General features: G+C 35.5%; 1 protein-coding gene across 1 annotated transcript in view; it reads right to left on the bottom strand.

Moving 5' to 3' along the window:
- Nucleotides 1-7,685: 7,685 nt before the first annotated feature.
- LOC137631381 (uncharacterized) overlaps nucleotides 7,686-14,238 on the bottom strand; it is a 15,711-nt gene continuing 9,158 nt past the window's right edge. The window contains exons 2-5 of the mRNA XM_068363151.1: nucleotides 13,099-13,214; nucleotides 9,143-9,543; nucleotides 8,744-8,902; nucleotides 7,686-8,530 (exon numbers count right to left, since the gene is read on the bottom strand). Coding sequence (XP_068219252.1) covers nucleotides 7,686-8,530; nucleotides 8,744-8,902; nucleotides 9,143-9,543; nucleotides 13,099-13,214 — 1,521 coding nt within the window. The remainder of the gene's footprint in view (nucleotides 8,531-8,743; nucleotides 8,903-9,142; nucleotides 9,544-13,098; nucleotides 13,215-14,238) is intronic.

Genomic DNA, 14,238 nt, shown 5'->3' on the forward strand with positions numbered 1-14,238 from the left:
AGGCAAATAGTTGGGTAATTAACTTAGTGAGACAGAGAACAAAGTAATTGACCACCCCTGGCATATATCTGAGCCAGCACACTATTGCTTTTCCCCATAACGAGTTTATATCGACTCCTAATATATTTAAGGGATATATTTCTAACGATTACTTTCCACGTAGACCATTTATCATTAGATTCGGGATCCAACACAGAGAGAAAAAGATTAAAAGAAATACAATTTCATTTGATACAGGGAAAAGGCAAAACTAATCTGCACTTATGATGCTGTTGTACCAACCGTATGTCACACGATCGTACATAATTAATTTTGTGCTTGTAACTTCGCTCTCCCCCTCGCACTAAAAAGAACCTGAAAAAACATGTCTGTTTTTCTCACTGGTAACGATGTTAATTTTGGACATGAAATTTCCTGTTGCATTGAGCTTTTGTATATAAAGGAGAGTGTTCTATAATAAATTCACTAAGTTGCTTTCAACCTGTCTTTGAGTCACAACCTTCTCTCGGCCCGTCACACTGTCAATGTTTTTTTTTACAATTAGCTAGTCGAAATGACTCGTAAACTTCATGCAAGGGCTGGAAAATATTAAAGGAATGCGACTCTCATTCAAAGTGCGTAAATCATCACTTCGTATCTTAAAAGAACTTGTAATATAAGTGGGAAAAGATTACGTCATCACTTTAGATGCGAGTGGAGTATCACAGTGAATCTTCAAAGGAATTATAGCGTTAAAGGACTGACGCCTAATTGCCTCACAGCACAGGAGGGAATTTGTGACATCTCTCTCTCTCTCTCTCTCTCTCTCTCTCTCTCTCTCTCTCTCTCTCTCTCTCTCTTTTAACATAGCAGCTGAGAATACGAATAGCGTCTCAAAAGCCACCCATTCCAGAGTCAGTTTCTGACCCACCCCTTCCCACCCCCAAACAAACACTCTCTCTCTCTCTCTCTCTCTCTCTCTCTCTCTCTCTCTCTCTCTCTCTCTTAACATAGCATCTGAAAATACGAATAGCGTCTCAACAGACACCCATCCCCGAGTAAGAATCTGACCCACCCTTTACTACCCCCAAACACTCTCTCTCTCTCTCTCTCTCTCTCTCTCTCTCTCTCTCTCTCTCTCTCTCTCTCTCTCTCTCTCTCTTATAACATAGCATCTGAGAATACGAATTGTGAATCAAAAGACGCCCATCTAAGAATCAGACTCTGACCTACCCCCTTCCCATCCCCAAACACTCTCTCTCTCTCTCTCTTCTCTCTCTCTCTCTCTCTCTCTCTCTCTTCAAGGGTCCTTTACTGCTAGAATAGAAGAAGTTAAGGATCTTGACTACTGGGAAAGACTGCAATTTCTAAAATTGTAGTCTAGAAAGGAGAAGATAACGCTACATGATAATACAAGCATGGAAACAAATCCAAGGAATTACTGAAAACATCATGGAGCTAAAAATATCAGAAAGATCTACAGGTCTGGGATTCAAGTCCCGCTCAAGCTCTATTGTTTCTTGTAGTGTCTGGAACTGCACCATCCGTGTGAGATAAAGGAGCGGGTTTGGTGGAGCCTATAGGTCTACCTGCTGAGTCATCAAGAGCCAATGGCTGGCACTCCATGGTCTTAATTTGGGTGGAGAGGGGCTTCGGTGCTGATCATATATATATATATATATATATTATATATATATATATATAATATAATATATATATATATATATGTGTATATATATATATGTATGTATATATATATATATACTATATATATATATATATATACAGTATATATATGTGTATATATACATATACATACAGTATATATATATATATATATATATATATATATATATAATATATATATATATATATATATATGTCTTATTTATAACTGTAATCGAACAGTTTAACATGTTTTTTTTTCAAAAGGCCCATATATATATATATATATAAATATATATATATACATATATATATACATATATATATATATATAAATATATATATATACATAGTCAATCTCCAGGGCATTGTTCTGCTAGCTAGGGCATTGTCACTGTCCCTTGCCTCTGCAATTCATGAGTGGCCTTTAAACATGTGGTTACACAAGACACTGCCCACAGTAAAAGTAGATCATGAAAATAGATACAAAATGGCATCATGATAAGAAGACACTCATAAAATTATGTTATGTATCTATTCAATAAATTCTTGATTAAAGAAACAGAAAATCTTCATCTCCCGCTTTCATGATTTTCGTAACGTCAAACAATACAGTCAAAATTATATATTATATAGTATATTATATATTGTAATTGCAGCTATATTACTATATATGTGAAGCTATCAAAGTTCCCTCGTCTCATACATCAAATCTAAAACAGAGTGGTTTACTTTTATCTTTTCAAAATCAATCAAACAGTATTAATACAATGAGAACAGTATTGCCGTCAATTTGAAGGCAAGGAAGAAAGAATGGTAACTACTATAGTACAGATGATAAGAGGAAACACACGAAAGGTGTAAAGGCCGCGATTGTGAATGAAAGAGAGATTAAACCAAAAGCAAAGAGAGGCAAAGTCAGACCGAGACTGGAAAGAAGATACGCAAAGATACGCCAGAGATCTGCCGATAAAAGGGCGCGCGAGGGAAACGAGGAATGAAAGGACGGCTTCAAGTGAGGGGAGGAACTTTACAAAGTACTAAAAGGGAAAGATAAAGGCGAGGGTCACACAACCTCGAAAACTGGGGTGATTTCATTAACTTGACTGCCGGATCTAGGGCAACGTACAAACAAACTCATTGCTCTTTTTTTCTGCCATAGTAATCTTTGATTGTTAGATACTTGACATCACACTCTGGTAAATGTTTTTTTTTTTTTTATGTAGAGGCCGATGGGACGGGAAACTTAATGGTGCTAGCTTTTGGGCTTGAAAATGTAAAAGAAATGAAAGGTATAAGGTGTTCAGTTTCTTGAAGCACGTGAGGTCATAAACATGAAGTATAAAATAATTTTATGGGTCAGCAGTACTGCAGTGAAAGGGGAGTAATGGTTTAAGGAGACTTCAGTCTGGAACAGAATTAAAGAAAAATAATTATCCTTTTAGTCAATTAACTCTCTCTCTCTCTCTCTCTCTCTCTCTCTCTCTCTCTCTCTCTCTCTCTCTCTCTCTCTCAAGAAAATTTTAACAAAATATACTTAATTCACCTTTATTAGTTTTATACTTTTTTCGATAATGAATTGAGCAGTGTTTTTTATTCACCGTCAATATATTTTTTGCGCTAAAATCAATACTCAAACTACACTTTAAATACGAAAAGCGTTAAAAAAAAAAAAAAAGGAATCTGCTGAGCCATGCAAATACTTTCTTTTCAACTATAACATTACTGTTTTCAGGGGACCGGTGTCCATAATGCACATTTCATGTCACGCTACACCTCCAGGTGATTTCATGTTTTGGTTTTGTCAGCAATAAAATAAAAATGTGTTACTCACACAAGTAAGTTGAAGCAAAATTTAAAATAGATTTGGTCCAAGTTTCGTAATTCTAGGAAATAATTCTCTTGCCTTAAGTAAGAATTCTTCTGAAGGTATTTTTAAAGAGAACTTTTTTGTCAAAATAAATTTTAACTTCTATTTTTCCCTATTGGGGGCCCTGGGCTTATAGCATCTTGCTTTTCCAACTAGGGTTGTAGCTTGGATAGTAATAATAATAATAATAATATAAATTCATCTTGGTAATATTTGGCTCTATATTTCATGAGTTTTTCTCAAGTGAACAATCTACGACTTCAACACCAGAAAAATATCTAGAAAATTCATGACCAAATTCTGAAGGTGACTGATTACTTCGTTTTAGAGTCAATAATCTATTCCGTTTTTTTTTTTTTTTTGACAATATAGCAAAATTACGTGCTAATATTTTTCAGTCCAATTCTCGACCTTTACGATAAAAGTAAGCATTATGTCAATACTGTATATCACAGTTATTTCTTTACATTGATTAAAATAATTTTTCGGGTGAAACATATATGCTAAGAATGCTCAAGCTGATTCCCAAAGTGGGTCACTGAAAAAAATTAGGTCCAAGTCTTTCAAATCCAAAAACATTTTTAGCTCATGTCTGTTACAAAAATATATGCTCAGAACATTTCCATTGGATAGCAAGACATGTTTAATGTAGACTATCACGACTTGATGACCCAATTTGAATCTTAACACCGGACTTTAAAGAGACAAGTGACAGGCATAGATTTGGCATAATCAACAAAATTCACTACGTTTTGCGTAATAGCTTGCAGTTCCCTCATAAGCGTTCTGGATGTAAGTTGCACTCATTTTCACTCTTCTCATTTTAACTGCAAACCTTCATTTTGAGCCTAACATGCGAGCTGCTCTATCAGTACACACCAGTTGAGATACTACCGCTAGAGAGTTATAGGATCCGTTGACTGGTCAGACAGTACTACATTGGATCCATCTCTCTGGTTACGGCCCAGTTTCTCTTTGCCTATACATACACCGAATAGTCTGGCCTATTCTTTCCACTGAGATTACCAAACAATTCTTCTTCGCTCAAGGGGTTAACTACTGCAATGTCATTATTCAGTGGCTACTTTCCTCTTGGTAAGGATAGAAGAGACTCTTTAGCTATGATAGGCAGCTCTTCTAAGAAAAGGACTCTCCAAAATCAAACCATTCTTCTCTATTTTTGGGTAGTGCCATAGCCTCTCTATCAGAGACTTCCACTGTCTTGAATTAGAGTTCTCTTGCTTGAGAGCCTACTCGGGTACGTTTTTCTATCTTATTTCTCTTCCTCTTGTTTTATTAAGTCTTTATAGTTTGTATGGGAAATATTTATTTTGAATAATGTTACTGTTCTTGAAATATTTTATTTTTCCTTATTTCCTCCTCTCACTGGGCTATTTTCCCTGTTGGGGCCCCTGGGCTTATAGCATCTTGCTTTTCAAACTAGGGTTGTAGCTTAGCAAGTAATAATAATAATAAAATAAATAATAATAATAATAATAATAATAATAATAATAATAATAATAATATGTTGTAAGAGAAAGATATTTACTGAACTGTTTCTTTCTACCTCCCTCCCCTGAAGATTAAGCTGTCTCAAGTGACACCTTACACGAAGCTTAGAGTAATTTTTTACTTAGCGTTCGAAATTCCCCATTTGAGTCCACTTTAAGACGCTTCATTTCAAAAAGTTTAATACGAGCCTTCCCAACTTGACATTTCAGTTGTGAGGACCTCAAGGAATTGTTTTCAATTACTTTGCGGCGCAAAACACACTGATCTTTACAGCAACCTTGACAGAGAATGAAGGAAACCCATATGTCATATAATTCACAACAAAGGTTCTGTTGGATGTACCCGAATACCGTAGAAGCCCGAGGGAGGATAGAAAGAATCATTGTTCAGTATATCATACTCTACTCAAACACACATACGCATATACTTCTAAACACATTATTATTATTATTATTATTATTATTATTATTATTATTATTATTATTATTATTATTATTTACTATGGCTGCATCGGCAGAATTCAATTTCTTGTCCAATTTCTCGATTCTTCGGACAATTCTTTTTTCGAGAAATTGGACAAGAAATTGAATTCTGCCGATGCAGCCATAATATCTAACTCCACCTGTTTGAAGGAGGGTCTCCTACCAAGATATTATTATTATTATTATTATTATTATTATTATTATTAATTGCTAAGCTACAACCCTAGTTGGAAAAGCAGGATGCTATAAGCCCAGGGGCTCCAACAGGGAAAATAGCCCAGTGAGGAAAGGAAAAAAGGAAAACTAAAATATTTCAAATACAGTAACATTAAAATAAATATCTCCTATATAAACGATAAAAACTTTAACAAAACTAGAGGAAGAGAAATAAGATAGAATAGTATGCCTGAGTGTACCCTCAAGCAAGAGAACTCAACCTCAAGACAGTGGAAGACCATGATACAGAGGCTATGGCACTATCCATGACTAGCAAACAATAGGCATAATTGGAGGTGATCAAGAATTCCAAATATGATATAATCAAGTAATAGCTTATATAGAAATTTTAAATTTCTATAGTTTTAAAACAATAGAAAAAAACAACCTGATATTACCGTGAATAACACAAACGTAAATCAAATTGTGAAGATAATCAATTCCACCATTACAGCTGTAGTGTTACTTTTAAGTACTCACTTGATCCTTTCGAAGTTGATTCAATTACAATAGCTACGTTAACACATTTTGTAAATGTGTTGGGACTGGAAATTCCCTTGAGTAGACAGTCTAAATTATCTGTCAGAAAGTTGCCCCAGCCAAGTATTACAAAAAAAAAAAAAAAAAAGAAAAAAAAAAAAAAAAAAAAAAAAAACTTGCCCAACGAGGTCTCTCTCTTTGCTTCAGTCTCTGAACATATACACACACATTAACACACAGTATATATGTATATATATGGAAATAAACTCGCCTGAAATTACATACAAAAATCAAACTATATATACATGCTGCAGTTGAAAAAAAAAAATCTGTATTTTGCCGCCTTCCGTTTTCAAATGGATTTTAAATTTGGACAACAGAAAATATTGACTACTTCGTTAGGCATCAAAGCGCTCAATAATCAAGTTTTGGAGATCTCGTCGTAGCATCAAAGAAGCTACAATAATAATTTAAATTCACAGAATTACATGTATGCAATACTCTCTCATTACAGTGAACCTATATTATCGTCGACTAAAATAATAAAATATTTTCAGGCATTACAGCACCGTTTGTACCATCCAATCGTCCTTCATTCTTCCTCATCGTGAAAAATATTGCAGAAACAATAAATTCTATACTCAATTTTTTTTAATGAGGCGCATTTGCACGGACCCGCAGCGGTGCCCTTTTAGCTCAGAAAAGTTTCCTACTATCTGATTGGTTAGAATTATCTTTTCCAACCAATCGGCGAGCAGGAAACTTTTCTGAGAGAAAAGGGCACCCCTGCAAGTCGGTGCAAATCTGCCTCACTAAAAAGAATTGACTATATTATTGCTAGTACTTCCTGAATACTTTACATAAAATTAATACTTTTAAAAAACTTCAACGAATCTTTGAAACATTTTACGAACTCACCACACTATTATCATTTCTTTTCGAAACAGACTAATTTTCAAAATATTCCTTGGAGTTTTTTATCACAATTCAATGTTTTATATTCTTTTATTTTATTTTCTTGGAAAGTAGTTTGACAAAATAGTAACGAGTCTTCAAAATACATCTTGATATCTTCACATATGCATTATTTCATACATTTATTTATCCATATCTATGTTAGGGTCAACCTAGAATTAATTAGTTATGGGAAATCATACTTTGGTTCCTCGATATTTCCACTTTTGTTCAAATTTTCTCTAAGTAAGGCAGTTGTTCATTGATCTGTTTTCTTCATTATTATTATTATTATTATTATTATTATTATTATTATTATTATTATTATTATTAATCCCTGTGTTACGCATAAAAGAGTATGAACGCTCGTTCTTTTCATCATCAGGAAAATAGACCAGAAAATTTAAGAGATAAAAAGAAACTTCAATTGCGAGTATGTGATGCTGTGATGGATCTCTGATATAAAACGTAGACGTTGCTGCTGACGTGATCACATGCTTCAAACCATTGATTTTAGCTCCGCAGTTTTAGCCTGTAAAAAGATTCTCAATAATCAGGACCCCAGATGTTGCCTTGCTTACTTCTTCTTCTTCTTCTTCTTCTTCTTCAGATGTTGCCTTGCTTACTTCTTCTTCTTCTTCTTCTTCCCCAGTTGTTGCCTTGCTTACTTCGTCTTCTTCTTCTTCTTCTTCTTCTTCTTCTTCTTCCCCAGATGTTGTCTTCCCTACTCCTTCTTCTTCTTCTTCTTCCTCAGATGTTGCCTTGCTTACTTCGTCTTCTTCTTCTTCTTCTTCTTCTTCTTCTTCTTCTTCTTCTTCTTCCCCAGATGTTGTCTTCCCTACTCCTTCTTCTTCTTCTTCTTCCTCAGATGTTGCCTTGCTTACTTCGTCTTCTTCTTCTTCTTCTTCTTCAGATGTTGCCTTGCTTACTTCTTCTTCTTCTTCTTCTTCCCCAGTTGTTGCCTTGCTTACTTCGTCTTCTTCTTCTTCTTCTTCTTCTTCTTCTTCTTCCCCAGATGTTGTCTTCCCTACTCCTTCTTCTTCTTCTTCTTCCTCAGATGTTGCCTTGCTTACTTCGTCTTCTTCTTCTTCTTCTTCTTCTTCTTCTTCTTCTTCTTCTTCTTCTTCCCCAGATGTTGTCTTCCCTACTCCTTCTTCTTCTTCTTCTTCCTCAGATGTTGCCTTGCTTACTTCGTCTTCTTCTTCTTCTTCTTCTTCTTCTTCTTCTTCTTCTTCCCCAGATGTTGTCTTCCCTACTCCTTCTTCTTCTTCTTCTTCCTCAGATGTTGCCTTGCTTACTTCGTCTTCTTCTTCTTCTTCTTCTTCTTCTTCCCCAGATGTTGCCTTGCTTACTTCTTCTTCTTCTTCTTCTTCTTCTTATTCTTATTCTTCTCCAGATGTTGCCTTGCTTACTTCTTCTTCTTCTTCTTCTTCTTCTTCTTCTTCTTCTCCAGATGTTGCCTTGCTTACTTCTTCTTCTTCTTCTTCTTCTTCTTCTTCTTCTTCTTCCCCAGATGTTGCCTTGCTTACTTCTTCTTCTTCTTCTTCTTCTTCTTATTCTTATTCTTCTCCAGATGTTGCCTTGCTTACTTCTTCTTCTTCTTCTTCTTCTTCTTCTTCTTCTTCTCCAGATGTTGCCTTGCTTACTTCTTCTTCTTCTTCTTCTTCTTCTTCTTCTTCTTCTTCTTCTTCTTCTTCTTCTTCCCCAGATGTTGCCTTGCTTACTTCTTCTTCTTCTTCTTCTTCTTCTTATTCTTATTCTTCTCCAGATGTTGCCTTGCTTACTTCTTCTTCTTCTTCTTCTTCTTCTTCTTCTTCTTCTCCAGATGTTGCCTTGCTTACTTCTTCTTCTTCTTCTTCTTCTTCTTCTTCTTCTTCTTCTTCTTCTTCTTCTTCTTCTTCTTCCCCAGATGTTGCCTTGCTTACTTCTTCTTCTTCTTCTTCTTCTTCTTCTTATTCTTATTCTTCTCCAGATGTTGCCTTGCTTACTTCTTCTTCTTCTTCTTCTTCTTCTTCTTCTTCTTCTCCAGATGTTGCCTTGCTTACTTCTTCTTCTTCTTCTTCTTCTTCTTCTTCTTCTTCTTCTTCTTCTTCTTCTTCTTCTTCTTCTTCTTCTTCTTCTCCAGATGTTGCCTTGCTTACTTCTTCTTCTTCTTCTTCTTCTTCTTCTTCTTCTTCTTCTTCTTCTTCTCCAGATGTTGCCTTGCTTACTTCTTCTTCTTCTTCTTCTTCTTCTTCCCCAGATGTTGCCTTTCTTACTCCTTCTTCTTCTTCTTCTTCTTCTTCCCCAGATGTTGCCTTTCTTACTCCTTCTTCTTCTTCTTCTTCTTCTTCTTCTTCTTCTTCTTCTTCTTCTTCTTCTTCTTCTTCTTCTTCTTCTTCTTCCCTGGTGGTGTTCGAGACCAGGTACTTACTAATGACTATAAGATGAAAATGTTCGAAATACGGTGATTTATAAGATTTTTTTTTCATTCCTGTTTTTCATCTTGAAAAGAAGAGGATGAAAATTCATTTTTTTTTTTTTTTAAATAAAAGCCATCAGGGAAATGGACGTAGAGGAAAAGCCTGGCCTCCTAGGCCCAACTAAATGTCTAGACCCGCCTCTAAAACGAAAGAACAGCATTATCGTTATGTTCAACAATATCTTGGTTTATCATTGGCATTACTACGACCGACCTTTATTTGCTTCACCAGGAGGAACCCTTTTATTTGCGTTACAGTCCTTGGTGTCTCAAGTTGTTTTATAATGTCTTTAATCTCAATCAATTTCCGGGACCTTCCATCAGGACGACATGGCTATCTCACTCAAAAATAGATTTTTCCTACTTCAATATCCGTTTTAATCTCAATCAATTTCCGGTGGTATATTTCAGCATGGTGTCTTTAACATAGTCCGGTTTCATAATCTTCATTACTATGTAGGCTACAGTTGGACACTGGAATACTGGTACAATTCTGGTCGAATGTTTTGGTGGCCTATTGGAAAGGTCCCTCCCTGGCGATCGCCAGACTTGGGTTCGATTCACCCTCAAGCTATAGTTTCTTGTGTCTGCAACCTCATCATACTTATGAGATTAGGATGACGCGTTTTGGGGGGGAGCCTATAGATCTAACTGCTTAGTCATCAGCAGCCATTGCTTGGTCCTAACTTGGGTGGAGAGGGGGCTTGGGCGCTGTTCATATGTATATATGGTCAGTCTCTAGAGCATTATCCTGCTACCTAGGGAAATTTGGTCAGTCTCTAGAGCATTATCCTGCTACCTAGGGAAATTTCACTGTTCCTTACCTCTGCCATTCACGAACGGCCTTTAAAACAAACCTCACTCAGCCACACTCTTACTGCGCGGTGAGTTCCTGTTTAACTCCACCGACCTCCTTTGCCATCTCTCTTTACACCATCTGTTTAAAAGTTAAATGTGGTTTCCGTTCCAGTTCCATCAAAACAGATGCTCACCAGAACGTCAACCGGGCAAATCCACCCCCCCCCCCCTACCTGTGGTGCCTCAGCACAGCAGTGACCTCCCCAGTATAAAGCTAAAACTCATGGACCCGGGTGGGGATAGGTGTGCTGCCATGCGAAGGCTAGGCGAATACGTTACCACTGTAATAGCCAGGAGGCTACTCTCCGTAAGGGTGCACTTCTTCGGATCGAGGTGTACCAGGGATTTCTGTATCCTACTGGACGTTGAAACACATTATGTAATTCCTAATAAATTTATCATTCAGTACTCTGATATTTCATTTATAGTTATTCTCCGTGATCAATAGCATTCTTTATTCTAGCCTTTTCTTCCTCATAATATAGACAAATTCTGTTTCCAGTGATGTGTGGTCCTTTTATACGAAAATCCGGCATTTGTAGCATAGTGCCATAAGGCATGTTTTAGACATTGCAATATACTGTACATGGAGTACAAATATCTTATCTAGTATTCCAGTATTATATCTTATCAGTGATGAACACCAACATGATATTCACATCCATCTGATCTTAATTTTAAGCGTTGATACTTTCTTAAAGTCCATATCCTTTACTTTAAAACTTTTAATTACGGGTTTTTGTTTGCTATATATTATATAATATGTTTTTTCTACGTCATCTAAGATATAGGCTATCTGTCCTAAGTACGTATATTCATTGACAATCTCTAAAGGTACATCCACAAGCCTTATTTGTTGTTTCTCTATGTTTTCATTAAACGTTATCTTAGTTTAACTCCTACATTTCTGCCTTTTTTATCTAAATCTTCTATTATCTTTTGCAATTCCTCACATAATATATACATACATACATAGGCCTACATATACATATATATATATATATATATATATATATATATATATATATATATGTGTGTGTGTGTGTGTGTGTGTGTGTGTGTGTATACATACAGACATACTAAAAACTTGCTAAGCTACAAACCGAGTTTGAGAAAAAGATTGCTATAAGCTCAAGGGCTTCAACAGGGAAAATAGCCCAGTGAGGAAAGGATATAAGGAAATACATAAATTACAAGAGAATTAATGAACAATTAGAGTGAAATAGCTTAAGAACAGTAACTACATTAAAATAAATCTTTCATATATAAACTATAAAAACTTTAAGACAAGGGGAGAAATAAGATAGAATATTGTGCCCAAGTGCACCCTCAGGCAAGAGAACTCTAACCCAAGACAGTGGAAGACCATAGTACAGAGGCTATGGAACTACCTAAGACTAGAGAACAATGGTTTGATTTTGGAGTGTCCTTCTACTAGAAGAGCTGCTTACCATAGCTAAGGAGTCTCTTCTATCCTTACCAAGAGGAAAGCAGCCAATGAACAATTACATTGCAGTAGTTAAGCCCTCAAGCAAAGAAAAATTGTTTGGTAATCTCAGTGTTGTTAGGTGTATGAGGACAGAGGAGAATATGTAAAGAATAGGCCAGACTATTCAGTGTATGTGTAGGAAAAGACCAAATGACCCTTATCCAGAAAGAAGGATCCAATTCAGTACTATCTGGCCAGTCAAAGGACCCGATAACTCTCTAGCGGTAGTAACTCAACGGGTGGCTGGGGCTTCGGCCGTCATACCAGCACACACACAATTGGCTTTTAACCCAAACTATGAATTTAATGCTGACACACATTATATATATATATATATATATATATATATATATATATATATATATATATATATATATATATATGCGCGTTAGCATTGAATTTATAGTTGGGATTAAAAGCCAATTGAGTTAGAGGACAGAAGTGGCTAAAATCAGTATAATTAATTAATTGTAAAAACATATTGAAGACGCTCATGACTTGACGTGGAAGGGAAAGTTAATCAATTTTAAACATCAGTACATAATTAGTTTACCATTAAGGTATGGAGAATTTCATCTCCATTGCCAAAGAAAACACCATAACAATAACCATACTTTAGTCCTAGGGATCTCATACGTTTAGTAGGAGACCTGGAGGTTTTCCAAATGAGAAAAGGCCAACGTCAGACCAACTGCAGCTTTTAAAGGCCAACCTAATAATGAAAAAAGGGCGAAAATATAGCATTTAAGGCTAACCATTTTTAAAAAGGCCAAATTTAGGTATCTAGCACAAGAAGGCCAAATTTGAGTTTTTTGGCCCGAAAAAGGCGAACCTGAATTCCTGTCTCCAGGACTAAGGAAGAGCCTATTGTGTCTGCCTGCTTCATTGTTAACTGTTAATAGAACCGGTTGCCGGTTTGACAAGAAATAAATGTGACGGGCCAAGATTAGGCTGTGAGTCAAAGGCGAGATGAATGCAACTGAGTAGGCAGAGAGGTTAATACAAGTTGCTGTCAGTGCGAGGGGAGAGCGAAGATGCAAAGGATAATATATACAAAAAAGAGAAATGTCGTTACTATGTACGATCGTGGGACACACGGGTGGTACACTACAATCAGAATTGAATTACTTACCCGACGTGGAGTCCAGTATTGTGTTTCGTAGCGAGGATACAGGCTATGATGACCTTCGATGACAGGATGCCAGAAAACTTCATTAATTCGTTCCATATTGAAGCACCAACTAAATCCTGTTGAAAGAAATAATAGAGAATATGTGTGAAAGAACAAAAGACGCACAATGAATATTCTATAAAACTAATAAATATTGTTTAAATAAGTTGATAATAAATATAGAATAATATTTGTACATATAGAATATTTGAAAGGTACTTGTATTTTCTTACAGAAAGTCTCAGCAATATCAATATATTTATGTGAAAATCTATCTCTGAATGCTTTGAAAATGAAATCCAAAAAACAAGAACAAAATATTACAATCAAAATATTGATACAGATTACATTTTTATTCTTTATATAAATCAAGAAACTTGTAAATATTCCAGGAAAAATTGAAATACAAATATCATATAAAACCTTCGTTATAATTGTCAAGAATGCAAATATAAAATACTCTACTTTTATCTATATCTAGAAAATGTATACTAATCATTTGATATCTTTTACAGGCAATCGTTGCAAAATATTACGATCTTCACATCGACGCAAAATTATTTCAGTTCATTTTAAAAAATACAGACAAAAATATCGTAAACTTTTCAATATTATCTATACATAGTAAATGAAATTTCTGCCAAAATGTCTACACAAAAGTCTTATATTCCTTCCTATAAAATAAATATGTACCAAATGGACAAATACATTTCTATAAAATCCCCCTCACAAAATCCAAACTTATAATCCTTCAAGAAAATCGGCAGGTAAAAAACTATATCTTCCCCAGATACTCAATAATCCCCCTCACAAAATCCAAGCAAACACATGTAATCCTTCAAGAAAATCGACAGGTAAAACTCTATATCTTCCCCAGATAATCAATACAAAATATCGATAATTGTTTTCCAAAGTATCAATGCCAGCAAACATTCATAGAGAGTAAAGAATCAATAGGGAATTCTTGGTAAGAACAATGGCGTAGGTTGAAGGCCCTCTTCCCCTTTCAGAAGAGGCCACGATCCCCAATTTGAGTTCAAACTTTGCTAAATATTGGAATATCCATTGATTGGATAACATGTTCGACCAACTGTTATGATA

Source organism: Palaemon carinicauda, chromosome 39 (assembly GCF_036898095.1).
Source record: "Palaemon carinicauda isolate YSFRI2023 chromosome 39, ASM3689809v2, whole genome shotgun sequence".
Lineage (NCBI taxonomy): Eukaryota > Metazoa > Arthropoda > Malacostraca > Decapoda > Palaemonidae > Palaemon > Palaemon carinicauda.